Raw genomic sequence first — 16,255 nt, 5'->3', positions numbered from 1 at the left:
GGCGACGGCTCCCCGGAACGCATTTAGAACATCCGGAACCCCCTGGGGACCCGCCTCCACACAGCCTAATGAATCGGCAGCCCTTCGCTTTCCATTATTTATACCTTTACTGTTGGCTCCAGCTCCCAACTCGGGGGCAATTAGTTCAATGACGCAGTTATTCGACTGTGTCTGCAGGATGGCCAAGAGGCGTACAACTGTTCACCCCTTCTCATCCAGTCAGTACCATTCTAAATCAAGAGGGTTAACCCCCCCTCACAAACCTCCCCCCCCCCCCACCCCCCCGCCCCGCCCACCATCCCCCATTCAGTCAGACACCGAGCAGCCGGTTCGCAGTGGGATTTACCCTCTCACCATCTCTTCACCCGCCCCCCCCTCCCAATTCACAGCCAGACACTGGGCAGCATGCACCCAACGGAGGGCATTAACCCAGCGATTGTTTGCCCCCCCCTCCCCAATTTGGCCATCAAGCACCTTGCCTTACTGACCCGTAGCTATGCCAACGTCAATGTGCCTCTCTCGGCTGCACTGCTGCACAGTAACCCCCCTCCCCAGCCAGCCTCATATTCAGCCCATCCAGTGCTTGACGCGATAAAGCATTTATTTCATTTTCGAATCCTGTGAGCTGTCTCTGCGAGGGCAGAATCTGGGCTGGGTGACTGCTGATACTTTCTGACGGCTAGATCGCTGAGCCTTACTGTAAATGACACATCGAGCGGGTTATCCAATCTGTGCTGAGCACACTGCAACTAATGGGACTCAGCAGCTTCTGTGCTCCCCACAGTCAGCATCGTACAATATTCCCGCATATATCACCGTATACCGATTAATATCCCACATATTGCCTTACATGTCACCACAGACCAGGTTAATATTATTCTACGTGCTTCCAGATGCACCATGTTGAACTATGATTCTATATGTAACGGTACGATTGTGAGCTGGATGATGTTATCTGACGTGTCGTCTTTCCAGTATCAAGCAGTAGTGGATGATCAGAAATCTCCAGTGAATGATGGGGAAGATTGAAACTATTGCACCTTTGCTCACCCCCCCCCCCCCCCCCCTCCACCCCCACCCCCAGCACAAACTCCAGGCCCTCGCCCCTAACTCCATCCGTCCCCCTGGTAACGTTCTGAGGCTGAGCCACGCTGCTCAAAACCTTGGCGTCACACCTGACCCCCAAGACGAAGATTCAGCCACGCCGGTAACTGGCGGTGGGACACAGCAGAGAGCGGCAAACTGGAGGTCAACCAAAGCTCTGGATCCTGTGACTAAACCTGCACCGAGTCCCACTCACCCAGCTCCTGTGCTGGCTGACGCTCACTCCTTGGCGAGCATCTCCTCGATAGTTTTAAAACCGATCCTGGTTTTCAAATCCCTTTGCTGTGCCACCCCATTCCCACCCGCCCCCCCCTTTCCCCCACACCCCAGTCTCCTGCACCCCCAATGCTCGCAACCCCCCCCCCCCAATCGATTCATCGGCACTTCTCCAGTCCTGGCCTCTTGAACACAGAGTTCCTACAGTGCAGGAGGGCGGCATTCGGCCCATTGAGTCTGTACTGACCCGCTGAAAGAGCACCCCACCTGGGCCCACTCTCCCACAACCTCGTAACCCCACCTAACCCGCATAATTTTGCACACTAAGGGGCGATTGGTAGCACGGCCAATCCACCCAACCTGCACATCTTTGGACTGTGGGAGGAAACCCACGCAAGCACGGGGTCAGCGTGCAAACTCCGCACAGTCACCCAGGGCTGGATACGAGCCCAGCTCCCTGGCTCTGCGAGGCAACAGTGCTAACCACTGTGCCACCCTCCCACACTCCATCATTGGTGGCCATGTTGTCAGCTGGCTAGACCCTCAGCTCCGTAATTCCTCCCTGAACCTCTCCCCGCCCCATTTCCTCCATTCACACGCCTTTTAGAATCCACCTCTCTGACCAGGCTTTTATTCATCAGCCCTACCATCGCCTCACATGGCCTGGTGTGAAGTCCTGCTTGATCCAAAGAGAAAGGCTGCAGCACGCCAAGGGACATTTCAGTATGCCAGAGCCGCTAAACAGATGCAAGTTGTTGGGTGTGGTTTCCTGTTCTGGGTTACTACAATATGCCACACACTTGTTGTGTTGTCCTATTCTGCCAGCTACATTATTCACCATACTAACTCGGAGGATGATTATGCTGTTGGGACCCCAGCCAATGAAATGTAGAGAGGGCCAGGGGAAAGAAAAGAGAGGTTTGAACAGTTTGAAATGCACCCTGAAGGAATGTAGCCCTGACGTCAGCACGTGGGAGGGAGACGTCAAAGACAGCAAACCAGAGTGCTCGGGTACAGGCCAGGAGACAACCATTTTGAAGGGATGGCCACAGAATCAGAGCAACCTTAGTGCAGCGAACGTAACAACTGGCTTTACCAGCAGGTGACAGCTTTGGGGTAAAACCGCGCTCTCCGGCATCAGTTCCCGAAATAAAATCATTGAAAAACTCTCAAAGAACAAAGAAAAGTACAGCACAGGAACAGGCCCTTCGGCCCTCCAAGCCTGTGCCGACCATGCTGCCCGTCTAAACTAAAACCTTCAACAAAGATTTCTAAAACTTTCTAAAATCTTCAACCAGGTCAAATCTCAAACCTTTCCCTTTTCTGCCCACACAGTGAGTGACAATCCTACCCGATGATCAGCAGGAAGCTCTGAGTATTACTCCACTTCTTTATTCTTGCCAGGCGTGTGGACGTCACTTTGCCGCCCATTCCTTTTTATTTTAGATTTATATTACCCAATTATTTTTTCCAATTAAGGGGCCATTTGCGTGGCCAACCACCTACTCTGCACATTTTTTTTTGGGGTTGGGACCCACACAGACACGGGGAGAATATGGAAACTCCACACGGACAGTGACCCAGAGCCGGGATCGAACCTGGGACCTCAGCGCCGTGAGGCGGTTGTGCTAACCACTAGGTCACCGTGCTGCCCGTTGCCGACCATTCCTAATTATCCTTGAGCTGAGTGGCTTGCTCTCTGAAGGCATGTGAGAATCGACCACATTGCTGCGGGTTTACGCGTTGGGTAAGCTGGGTCTGCGAGGACTGCGCTGACTGTAGCAGTGAGAGAGACAGGCTTCCAACACTTGAAGAAATGCAACTCGATTTTATTGAACTCTTAACTATCGTACATACTTTAACTGTGGGTTGACACTATGCTGACTTGACTGGCGGCCTGAGGCTAACCTGACCAGACTATCTTACTACCACATGGTGTATGTTGTAGTTGTTGCTCACGGACTCTGACTGTCTCAGTGGCTGGATCCCGAGAGAGCGGGAAAGCTGGTGTTTTTTGGCTTTATAGTGGCCGTGTCCTGTCTGGTGATTGGCTGCTGTGTTCTGTGTGTTCACTGGTCATCCTGTGTGTCAATCACTGCCTGTCTCCACTCCATCATATACTTGTGTGTACTTTTTCAGGAGACAGGGGAGGGGGGGCTGGAGACAGGGGAGGGGGGGCTGGAGACAGGGGAGGGGGGGCTGGAGACAGGGGAGAGGGGGCTGGAGACAGGGGAGAGGGGGCTGGAGAAAGGAGGGGGGGGCTGGAGACAGGGGAGGGGGGGCTGGAGACAGGGGAGGGGGGGCTGGAGACAGGGAGGGGGGGCGGGAGACAGGGGAGGGGGGGGCGGGGACAGGGGAGGGGGGGCGGGAGACAGGGGAGGGGGGGGCGGGAGACAGGGGAGGGGGGGGCTGGAGACAGGGGAGGGGGGGGGGGAGACAGGGGAGGGGGGGCGGGAGACAGGGGAGGGGGGGGGGGGGCGGGAGACAGGGGAGGGGGGGCGGGAGACAGGGGAGGGGGGCTGGAGACAGGGGAGGGGGGGCTGGAGACAGGGGAAGGGGGGCTGGAGGACAGGGGGGGGGGCTGGAGACAGGGGAGGGGGGGCTGGAGACAGGGGAGGGGGGGCTGGAGACAGGGGAGGGGGGGCTGGAGACAGGGGGGGGGGGCTGGAGACAGGGGGGGGGGGCTGGAGACAGGGGAGGGGGGGCTGGAGACAGGGGAGGGGGGGCTGGAGACAGGGGAGGGGGGGCTGGAGACAGGGGAGGGGGGGCTGGAGACAGGGGAGGGGGGCTGGAGACAGGGGAGGGGGGGCTGGAGACAGGGGAGGGGGGGGGGAGAGAGGGGAGGGGGGGCTGGAGACAGGGGAGGGGGCTGGAGACAGGGGAGGGGGGTGGAGGAGGGGGAGGGGGGCTGGAGACGGGGAGAGGGGGGGGAGACAGGGGAGGGGGGGCGGAGACAGGGGAGGGGGGGGGAGACAGGGGAGGGGGGGGAGACAGGGGAGGGGGGCGGGAGACAGGGGAGGGGGGGCGGGAGACAGGGGGGGGGGGGGGAGACAGGGGAGGGGGGGCTGGAGACAGGGGAGGGGGGGCTGGAGACAGGGGAGGGGGGGCGGGGAGACAGGGGAGGGGGGGCGGGGAGACGGGGGGGCGGGGAGACAGGGGAGGGGGGGGGAGACAGGGGAGGGGGGGCTGGAGACAGGGGAGGGGGGGCGGGAGACAGGGGAGGGGGGGCTGGAGACAGGGGAGGGGGGGGGAGACAGGGGAGGGGGGGCGAGACAGGGGAGGGGGGGCTGGAGACAGGGGAGGGGGGGCTGGAGACAGGGGAGGGGGGGATGGGACAGGGGAGGGGGGCGGGAGACAGGGGAGGGGGGGCGGGAGACAGGGGAGGGGGGCTGGAGACAGGGGAGGGGGGGCTGGAGACAGGGGAAGGGGGGCTGGAGACAGGGGGGGGGGCTGGAGAGGGGAGAGGGGGCGAGACAGGGGAGGGGGGGGGAGACAGGGGAGGGGGGCGGGAGACAGGGGAGGGGGGCTGGAGACAGGGGAGGGGGGGGAGACAGGGGAGGGGGGGCGGGAGACAGGGGAGGGGGGTGGAGACAGGGGAGGGGGGGTGGAGACAGGGGAGGGGGCTGGAGACGGGGAGGGGGGGGAGACGGGAGGGGGGGGCGGGAGAAGGGGAGGGGGGGCGGGAGACAGGGGAGGGGGGGCGGGAGACAGGGGAGGGGGGGCGGGAGACAGGGGGGGGGGGCGGGAGACAGGGGAGGGGGGGCGGGAGACAGGGGGGGGGGGGCGGGAGACAGGGGGGGGGGGGCGGGAGACAGGGGAGGGGGGCGGGGAGACAGGGGAGGGGCGGGAGACAGGGGAGGGGGGGAGGGGGGGGGGGGAGACAGGGGAGGGGGGGCGGGAGACAGGGGGGGGGGCGGGAGACAGGGGAGGGGGGGCGGGAGACAGGGGAGGGGGGGCGGGAGACAGGGGAGGGGGGGCGGGAGACAGGGGGGGGGGGGGCGGGAGACAGGGGAGGGGGCGGGAGACAGGGGAGGGGGGCGGGAGACAGGGGAGGGGGCGGGAGACAGGGGAGGGGGCGGGAGACAGGGGAGGGGGGGGGAGACAGGGGAGGGGGCGGGAGACAGGGGAGGGGGGCGGGAGAAAGGGGAGGGGAGGGGGGGGGGGGGGGGGGGGGGGAGGGGGGGAGAGATAGGGCGGGAGAGAGGGGAGGGGGGCGTGAGAGGGGGATAGAGGGTGTTTGAGAGTAATGTGGGAGGGAGAGAAGAAAGATGAAAGGGGGCGAGGTGGAGATTGAGAAAGAGAGAGAGAGAGAGAGAGAAACGGGGAGAGAGAGAAATGGAGAGAGAGAAAGAGAGAGAGCAGTCAAGCTTCGCGGGGCTCCTACTCATCAAATGATTAATTTAATGGCAGGTTTAATTCCATGTGCACAAATTGCTTTGTGCTATCTGTATTTTTACATGGCTAAGCCCAGAGCGCTGATTGTGGGCCTACAGAATAAAGAAAGCCGTTGAATACATGCACTGAGGAACAAGTTTGACTCAAATTGCTGCATTTGACATACTTGCCTCACAGTGAAATATTTGCTCATTTGCAGTCCATGGAATTATCACTAATTTAAGCTGTGCAGTGGAAGAAGTGGCACGGTGGTAATTTGGTGCTGAAAAATGGAACTATCATTGGACTGAAAGGGACTGAATTAAAAGCATTCGGCTGCATTTGAGAAAATTCAATTCCCGAGACATGCCAAGGACAGCAGTGTGACAAGCCTTTATCCCCTCAGGTGAGGTTTTACAGGCACCTGTATATTGATGTGTGCTCCTCTATACATAAGGCACTGACATTCGGTGTAAGTGGATAATATGTCATTTATTCTGCTTCGCTCTCTCTCGCTCTCTGCCTAACAGAGTTTTAGATTGCTTCTGGTTACTGGCGTCGAAGCTCTTTGATTTTGGTAGATGCGTTCCCCGGCTGGAGAATCTAGGACTAATGGTGACAAGTTTCAAACAAATGAATGGAGCGCTCTGTGGAGCAAAGCTCCCATCTCGCTTCAGGCCCATCCACATCCAACAGCCTGCTCTGAAAACTCTGCTCGCGTTTTGACAGCTGTGGCAAATTCTACCAGAGCAGCCGAGACAACAACATTCTAAATAAAACAACCCACGGCATTCTTTAATAAGTAAACTCTCCCCATCTCCCGACGTTAATGCGCTAGGGTGGCACAGCGCCCAGCCCCGATGCCTCACAGAGCCAGGGACCCAGATTCGGTTCCAGCCTTGGATGACTGTCTACGTGGAGTTTGCACGTTCTCCCAGCTTCTGCGTGGGTTTCCTCCCACAGTGCAAACATGATGTGCAGGTTAGGGGGGGTCAGCCATTTTAAATTACCACAGATTGTTATGGGATAGGTCAGGGGAGGGGCAGGGGCCTGTGCCTATGTCGAGTGCTCTTTCGGAGGGTTGGTGCAAACTCGATGGGCCAAATGGCCTCCTGCTGCACTGTAGGGATTCCAAGAATTCCAGGATCTGGATTCTAAGCTTCAGCAAAGAAAACGGCTCCATTAGTTATTGAGTTATATTATTCAGAACAGGGATGAAAATATGTCCTCCTCTGTCAATTCTTCAGTGGCAGAGTAACAAAGGGTCAGTCAATTAGGACTGCGATGAGGAACAAATTCTTCACTCGGGAGGATTGCGCCCCTTCAGCGTGAGGCGCGGTAATGTTTTGCTATGTTAACAACTACTTGTTTTCGTTTATCATCTTTAACCCCGTCAGAAACATCGGGCTGGAATGTCCTTTCTGAAATTAAGTGTTGACGCCGACGGAGAATCGGTGGGCTTTCTGCGACAGGAAAATCGGCACCATTCCGCTATCGGTGAGGGGCTAGCAACGGCGTCGCGTGGAATACCAACGAATCCCATGAAAAACGGTGCGGGAATCGGCGGGTCCGTGATGGACACTCACAGGGCTGACGTACTGCAGCCGCGCTCAAACAATACCCCCCCCCCAACACTGATCGGGGCCAGAAAGATAGCACTGGAGAGCTCAGACAGCTGATGGGCCTGCTGGGGCCACAGTGCACCCAGGGCGTGCCCCGGTGGGAGGGGTCACCTATATGATCAAGAGTAACAGGTTTAAAGCGGGCTGTCAGCGACATGCGCAGCTGCATGGCTGACCCCACAGCACACCTCGTGGCCAACCCCCCCCCCCCCCCACCTCCCCAGAAGCCCACCTGGCCACCCCCCACCCCTCCTCCCCCCTCCCCCAGAAGCCCCCGGCAAGCAGCATGACTGTCGGCGAAGTATGGCGGTGTTGGACACTATCCGTACAGTCTCTCTCTCTCTCTCGCACGCACAGGAGGCCAAGTCCCAATGTATTCAAGAAAGGAATTGATAGATTTCTAAACACTAAAGGTGACAAGGGTTATGGGGAGGGAGCGTTAAGATAGAGGACCAGCCACCATCGCATGATTAGCAGAGCAGGCTCGAAGGGCCCAACCCCCGATTTTCTATAACAGAACACCTCTCGGTGTCGACTCAAGTGACTATATATCAAATATACTCCCGAGGGCTGGCAAGCGTTCTGGGACATCCCAACCTCATTAAAGGCTTTTTTTCCCCCAGTATCAGGGAGCGATGTTTCAACATCAGAGATTTGCGCAACATTTATACCAATTGGCTCGGCTGTGAGTTAAGATTCTCCAGCTGTGAGTTAAGATTCTCCAGCTGTGTTACAGCTACGTCTAAGCTACCATGGGCAAGACAGAAACCCACACTCCTGACATCCCTGCAAGCGGTGTACACCTGAGCGTGTTACAACCCGGAAGGAGGCCATTCTGGCCATTGAGCCTGTTGCTGGCTCTTTGACGGAGTTACCCAAACACGTTCAAAACAGTTCAAACAGTCCAAAGATGTGCGGGTTAGGTGGATTGGCCATGCTAAATTGCCCGTAGTGTCCTAATAAAAGTAAGGTTAAGGGGGGGGTTGTTGGGTTACGGGTATAGGGTGGATACGTGGGTTTGAGTAGGGTGATCATGGCTCGGCACAACATTGAGGGCCGAAGGGCCTGTTCTGTGTTGTACTGTTCTATGTTCTATGTTCCACCCTCCTGCTCTTTCCCAGAGCCCTGCCAACCTTCTCCCCTTCCAAATTCTTTGGCCAATTCTCAGGTGCCAGTAAATTGGCTTCCACCGGCCTTTGAGCTAAAGTAGATCAGGTCAGAAAGAGCTCATCTCCCCTCTGGCTCTTTTCACAGTCACCATGTGCTCTGCCTGCCTCTCTCACACAGGCATATATTCAAGACTGAACAAGAAAATCAAACATTGAAAAGTACAGCACAGGAACAGGCCCTTCGGCCCTCCAAGCCTGCGCCGACCATGCTGCCCGTCTAAACTAAAATCTTCTACACTTCCGGGGTCCATATCCCTCTATTCCCATCCTATTCATGTATTTCTCAAGAAGCCCTTAAACGTCACTATTGTCCCTGCTTCCACCACCTCCTCCGGCAGCAAATTCGAGACACCCACTACCCTCTGTGTAAAACAACTTGCCTCGTGCATCTCTAAACCTAACCCCTCGCACCTCAAACCTATGCCCCCTGAGTAATTGACCCCACTACCCTGGGGAAAAGTCTCTGACTAGCCACTCTGTCTATGCCCCTCATAATTTTGTAGACCTCTATCAGGTCGCCCCTCAACCTCCTTCGTTCCAGTGAGAACAAACCGAGTTTATTCAACTGTCACAACTCCGAGCACTAAAAGCACATCCGTATTAAAAACTCAGGTTTTTTTCTCTGACTCACAATGTTACGGCCACTCTCCAATCTATAAACTCCTCTCGTGGGTCACTGCCTGGTCACCTTTAACAATCAAGAGTTTACCCTTTTCCAGATGGGGATCAGACCACAGCACAAGACTCCTGTTACCAAGAGGAAAATATCAACACATTGCAAGCACCGGGGGAGGAGGAAGGAGGGGGGGGAGAAGGGGAAGGGGGGGCATTACCCTGTTGGTTAGAAGGGATTGACATTGAAACTGCTGAAAGAACGGAGCTGACAACAGATAACTTACTCGTGTGATTGACCTGAAGCAAGTCCCGAAAGACGTGCCGTTAGCTAATTTGGACATTCTGAATTCTCCCTCAGTGTACCCGAACAGGCACCGGAATGTGGCGACTAGGGGCTTTTCACAGTAACTTCACTGCAGTGTTAATGTCAGCCTACTCGTGACAATAAAGATTATTATTAGAAGGAAGCAAGTGTTACGCCGCTCCCAGCTGGGAAGGTGGCACATATATTGGGAACCCATTACTGAAAGGAAGGACAGTGGTAGGCATTCAAGGGACAAATAGGTGAACTCCAAAAGTTGTTTATTCCTATTTGCCGCAAAGTAAAAAGGGGAACTGTGGCCAAACCATGGCTGACAAGGGAAATTAGAGATAGTATGAGATTCAAAGAGGCATGCAAATTGGCAAGAAAAGGTAATACACTGGAGGACTGAGAACAGTTTTAATTTCAGTAAAGATGAGCCAAGGAATTGATTACATAGAACATAGAACAGTACAGCACAGAACAGGTCCTTCGGCCCTCAATGTTGTGCCGAGCCATGATCACCCTACTCAAACCCACGTATCCACCCTATACCCGTAACCCAACAACCCCCCCCTTAACCTTATACTTATTAGGACACTACGGGCAAGTCTTCTTGTAAACTGCCTAACTAGGCAGTTGGGGGGGGGGGGATATAGGACCCCTTGTAACTGACACCCCCACTCTTGGAAAAAGCTTGTTGCTATCCACCCTGTCCATACCTCTCATTTTGTAGACCTCAATCAGGTCCCCCTCAACCTCCGTCTTTCCAACGAAAACAATCCTAATCTACTCAACCTTTCTTCATAGCTAGCACCCTCCATACCAGGCAACATCCTGGTGAACCTCCTCTGCACCCTCTCCAAAGCATCCACATCCTTCTGGTAATGTGGCGACCAGAACTGCACGCAGTATTCCAAATGTGGTCGAACCAAAGTCCTATACAACTGTAACATGACCTGCCGACTCTTGTATTCAATACCCTGTCCGATGAAGGCAAGCATGCTGTATGCCTTCTTGACCACTCTATCGACCTGCATTGCCACCTTCAGGGTACAATGGACCTGAACTCCCAGATCTCTCTGTACATCAATTTTGCCCAAGACCCTTCCATTGACCATATAGTCCGCTCTTGAATTTGATATTCCAAAATGCATCACCTCGCATTTGCCTGGATTGAACTCCATCTGCCATTTCTCTGCCCAACTCTCCAATCTATCTATATTTTGCTGTATTCTCTGACAGTCCTCCTCGCTATCTGCAACTCCACCAATCTTTGTATCATCTGCAAACTTGCTAATCAGACCACCTATACCTTCCTCCAGGTCATTTATGTAGATCACAACCAGCAGTGGTCCGAGCACGGATCCCTGTGGAACACCACTAGTCACCCTTCTCCATTTTGAGACACTCCCTTCCACCACTACTCTCTGTCTCCTGTTGCCCAGCCAGTTCTTTATCCATCTAGCTAGTACACCCTGAACCCCATACGACTTCACTTTTTCCATCAACCTGCCATGGGAAACATTATCAAACGCCTTACTAAAGTCCATGTATATAACATCTACAGCCCTTCCCTCATCAATTAACTTTGTCACTTCCTCAAAGAATTCTATTAGGTTTGTAAGACATGCACAAAACCATGCTGCCTATCACTGATAAAAGCAGGTGAAAGCTGGGAACTAAATATTCAGAGCTATGGTGCTTTTCGTAAGAACTGGCAGGATGGAAAGTGGTAGTGTAGCTTTGTTGGTACGAAATGGAATAAGTACGATAGCAAGAAATGATCTTAGATCGGATGATGTAAAATTCATATGGCTGGAGGTAGAAAAATAACAAGAGAAGACAACACAGGTGGCAGTGGTCTATACTGTAGGACAGAGAGTAAATCAGGAGATATTAAGGGCATGTAAAAAAGGCGTTTCATTAATCATGGGTGACTTTAATCTTCATGTGAATTGGGGGAAAAAATCAAATTGGCAGAGGTAGCCATGAGGAAGAATTTAAAGTGTATTTGGGACAGTTTCCTATGTTGTCGATCCAAACAGGGATCATCAGGTTATTTCGGATCTAGAAAAGTGTAATGGAGGCAGGTTTAATAAACAATTTCAGAGTTAAAAAAATCCCCCAGGAAACAGCAACCATAACATGATAGAATTTAACATTCAGTTTGAGCGTGAGAAACTTGGGTCAGAAACAACTGCGCTAAACTTAAATAAGGGTCATTACAAAGGAATGAGGGAAGAGTTGGCTGGAGCTGACTGGGAAAGGAATTTAGCAGAAAAGTTAGTTGATCAGCAGACCTTTATGAAAATAGTTTGTGACTCACAACAAAGATATATCTCAGTGAGGAAAAAGGATTCCAGGAAGGGAATAAATCTTGGTTGACCAATGAAGTCATTGATAGTAGCAAACTGAAAGATAAAGGGCGCGATTCTCCGCTCCTGGGAAAATTCGTGAAGGCCGTCGTGAACTCGGCCGAGTTTCACGACGGCCTCGGAGGCCGCTCCTCTCATCGAATTCACCCCCACCCGGGGGGCTAGGAGCGGCGCTCCATTATTCTCGGCTGCCGGGCCTTGACGCTTGCGTCAAGGCGGCGCGCCGATAATGACGTGACAGCGCCGCCTATGTGACGTCATAGAACATAGAACAGTACAGCACAGAACAGGCCCTTCGGTCCTCGATGTTGTGCCGAGCAATGATCACCCTACTCAAACCCACGTATCCACCCTATACCCGTAACCCAACAACCCCCCCTTAACCTTACTTTTTAGGACACTACGGGCAATTTAGCATGGCCAATCCACCTAACCCGCACATCTTTGGACTGTGGGAGGAGAACCGGAGCACCCGGAGGAAACCCACGCACACACGGGGAGGACGTGCAGACTCCACACAGACAGTGACCAAACCGGGAATCGTCAGCAGTGCATGCGCAGGTTGGCCGGCTCCAACCCGCGCATGCGCGGCTGACGTCACGATGGCTGACAGCTCAAACCCGCGCATGCGCGGTGGCCGTCTTCCCCTCAGCCGCCCCGCAAGACGTGGCGGCTTGATCTTGCGGGGCGGCGGAGGGGAAAGAGTGCGTCCCTTTGAGATGCCAGCCTGTCCCCTCCCGAGCACTGTCGTGGCACTCATTCCCCACCAGGCCCCCTACAAGCCCCAAAACAGGCATCTCACGGCGATTTCATGACGGCAGTGACCAGGTGTGGTTGTCGCCGTCGTGAAACGGTCACGAACGTCAGGCCGCTCGGGCCATCCGGGCCGGAGAATGGCCGGTCGCCGTGAAAAATGGCGAGCGGCAAGTCTTCCGAGCGGGGGGGTGGGTGAATCGCGGGGGGCGCCAGGAGGTCGTAAAATTAGTCAGGGGGCCCTCCCGCGATTTTCCCACCCGGCATGGGGAGCGGAGAATTCCGCCCAAAACATACTATTAGTCTTTGCCGCATTGTAAGGGATTGGGAAGGTTTTTTTTTTAAAAACAACAAAAGATGACCAAAAAAAAGGGAGAAGATAAACTATGAGGGTAAACTAGTAAGTAACATTCAAACTGACAAGAAGTTTCTTTAAATATATAAAAAGGAAGAGAGGCCAAAGTGAATATAGGTCCCTTAGAGAACGAGACTGGGAAACAATAAGGGGGAACCAGGAAATGGCAGATGAGTTAAACTAATACTTTGTGTCATTCTTCATGGTGGGAGACAGGAATAACATTCCAAAAAATACTAAATAATCAAGGGGCAAAGGGTGAAAGAGGGGAAATAAATACAATAACAATCACTCGGGAAAATGTACTAGGGACACTAATGGGGCTAAAGGTCGATAAGTCCCCTGGACCTGATGGGTTGCATCCCAGGATATGAAAGGAAGTAGCTACAGAGGTAGTGGTTACACTGGTAGTAATCATCCAAGAACCCTTAAATTCTGGTAAAAGTCCAGAGGATTGGAAAACTGTCATTGTATCACCCTTATTCAAAAAACTAGGGAGACAAAAACAGGTAACTATAGGCCAGTTAGTTTGACATCTGTCATTGGGAAACTTTTAAGAGGCCATTATAAAGAATTAAATAGCAAAGCATTTAGAAATACATAATATAATCAAGCAGAGTTAGCATAGCTTCATTAAGGGGGGGGTCATGACTATGACAAATTTATTCAAATTCTTTGAAATGGTGACGTGCAGGATACAGATAAAGGGAAACCAGTAGATGTAATATACTTGGATTTCCAAAAAGCTTTAGCTAAGGTACCGCACAAAAGGTTACTTAATAAGATAAGAGCCTATGGTGTTGGGGATAGTATATTAGCATGGATTGAGGATTGGCTAACTAATAGAACAGTAAGAAGTCTTACATCACCAGGTTAAAGTCCAACAGGTTTGTTTCAAATCACTAGCTTTCGGAGCACTGCTCCTTCCTCAGGTAAATGAAGAGGTACGTTCCAGAAACATTTATATAGTTTCTGGAACCTACCTCTTCATTCATCGGAGGAAGGAGCAGTGCTCCGAAAGCTAGTGATTCAAACAAACCTGTTGGACTTTAACCTGGTGTTGTAAGACTTCTTACTGTGCTCACCCCAGTCCAATGCCGGCATCGCCACATCATAACTAATAGAAGACAGAGAGTTGGGATAAGTGGGACATTATCAGGACGGTAACCTGTAATTCATGGAGCTGGGGCCATAATTATTCATAATGTACAATATTAATGACTTGGACAACAGAAGTAAATATGCTATTGCCAAGTTTGCAGATGATACAAAAATAGATGGGAAGACAAGTGATGAAGATGACAGAGGATCGACAGAGTGATACAGACAGGTTAGGTGAGTGGATAAAAACTTGGCAGATGGAATAGAATGTAGGATAATATGAAGTTATGCACTTTGGTAAGAATAAAGGCAGGGGCTGCACGATGGCGCTGTGGTTAGCACTACTGCCACATGGTGCTGAGGACCCGAATTCGATCCCGGCCCTGGATCACTGTCCATGTGGAGTTTGCACATTCTCCCCGTCTTGGTGGGTCTCACCCCCACAATCCAAAAAGATGTGCAGGGTAGGTGAATTGGCCACACATGGTCGCACAATAGTTAGCACTATTGCTCACAGCACCAGGGTCCCAGGTTCAATTCCCGACTTGGGTCACTGTCTGTGCGGCGTGTGCACGTTCTCCTTGTGTCAGCGTGGATTTCCTCCGGGGGCTCTGGTTTCCTCCCACAAGTCCCGAAAGACATGCTGTTAGGTGAATTGGACATTCTGAATTCTCCCTCGGTGTACCTGAACAGGCGCTGGAATGTGGCATCTAGGGGCTTTTCACAGTAACTTCACTGCAAGTGTTACTGTAAGCCTACTTGTGACAATAAGAAAGTTTAGATTATTATATTAACCCTTAATTGGAAAAAAAGTACTCTAAATTTAAAAAAAAATAAAGGAGCTGACTAATATTTGAATGGGAGAAAGACCGCAGGAAGCTGCAGCACAGTGGGATTTGGGGGTACTTCAGACATGGGCGAGGAGGACGTTCTTCCATCAGAGGGGTGGCGAGCCAGGGGAACTCATTAACGCGGAGGCTGGGCCATTCGAAGCCGAGATGGGCAGACTCGTAACCAGCAAAATGGAGCGGGGATTTGGGGAACGAGACGGGAAAGTCTAAGATCATCACATCAGGTCAGTGGCAATCTCATTGAATGGCGGAGCAGACTCGATGGGCCAAACGGCCCACTTCTGCTCTTATGGTCTCTGAGTATCCATGAGCAATGCCACCGTAGGTCAGCAAATGTTTGTATATGCAATATATACACACTCACACACAATATATATGTATGCACACATATGTTATACATGTATATTTTTATGCAGAGTGGTCCCTGATTCTTGCTGCATCTCTACATACAGATGCCCATCCACCTGGCCTCACCTGGATGCGGGATCCAGCTCCTCTTCCTCCTCCCTCTGCAGCTGCCTCTGCCGGGCCGCCTCCTCTCTTCCTGCTGCTGCTGCTGCTGCTGCTGCTCCACACCGGCCCCCGCTCCTCAGCGGTGGCCACACCGGCCCCCAGCTCTCCGCTGCCGCCCGGACTCCCTTTGAGACCTGAGCTCTGTCATTCCGCCATACAAGCGCCAAGGCCGCGGCTTCTCTCTCTCCTCTCTCTCCAGGGGTGAATAGTTAACGCAGGCCGCTCCCGACACCCGGCCTGCCAGCCTCCCGCTCGCCGTAGTGCGTCACCCGTACGGCGTCCCAACCCCCCCCCACCCACCCCGCGCCGTAGCAAGGAGGAGGCGGCAGCTCCGCCATCTTGCCATACGGCTTCCTCTCCCCCGCTCTCCAGCTGCTTGGCGCCGTCATCTTGCCGTACGAGAGTCTGCCGTTCACCCTCCAGGATTAGCCCTGGAGACTGCAGGACTTGAACAACCATCACCCCACCCCCAACACTGGATGCAACTCTGGAGAAAAATCATCGGGACGTCGAAAAAAGACTATTTTATAATTTCCTCTGGACATTTCTCTGCACCGGATTTTTTTTTTTAATTTAGAGTACCCAATTTTTTTCCCCAATTAAGGTGCAATTTAGCTGTACCAGATATTTTTTAAAGTATTTAAAATGTGGTTAAAGAAAGGCTTGATTGGATGACAGTCGAACATCATTCAGTTGACTAATGAACCTTTTGGCTTTCGAAAGGCGGTAGGCATCACAAGGATGGATGTATTTTGGCCGAATAATTCGCATGTGGGGTATAACAAAACCCACAGGGATACAGTTAATCACAGATGCCAATCCTAAACTGGAGGGGAGGGGGGTGGCAAGAGGGCTTTCGTGTCCGTTTCGACTCTCTGCAAGAACAACTCGCCCAATCCTTGG

At 53.2% G+C, this 16,255-nt stretch overlaps 2 protein-coding genes across 2 annotated transcripts in view; one reads left to right on the top strand and one right to left on the bottom strand.

Annotated features, from left to right (window-relative positions):
- Positions 1-15,496, bottom strand: part of sh3bp5lb (SH3-binding domain protein 5-like, b) — a gene marked incomplete at its 5' end in the record, with an annotated part of 35,445 nt that extends 19,949 nt beyond the window's left edge. The window contains one exon of the mRNA XM_038816579.1: positions 15,314-15,496. Within this exon, the coding sequence (XP_038672507.1) occupies positions 15,314-15,496 (183 nt within the window). The remainder of the gene's footprint in view (positions 1-15,313) is intronic.
- Positions 15,497-16,052: 556 nt separating this feature from the next.
- gtf2h4 (general transcription factor IIH, polypeptide 4) overlaps positions 16,053-16,255 on the top strand; it is a 109,875-nt gene continuing 109,672 nt past the window's right edge. Inside the window, exon 1 of the mRNA XM_038815322.1 lies at positions 16,053-16,078. Within this exon, the coding sequence (XP_038671250.1) occupies positions 16,053-16,078 (26 nt within the window). The remainder of the gene's footprint in view (positions 16,079-16,255) is intronic.

The sequence above is a fragment of the Scyliorhinus canicula genome, chromosome 13, assembly GCF_902713615.1.
Source record: "Scyliorhinus canicula chromosome 13, sScyCan1.1, whole genome shotgun sequence".
NCBI lineage: Eukaryota > Metazoa > Chordata > Chondrichthyes > Carcharhiniformes > Scyliorhinidae > Scyliorhinus > Scyliorhinus canicula.
Note: the sequence above shows the minus strand (reverse complement) of the source record. Positions and strands in the feature narration are given on the sequence as shown.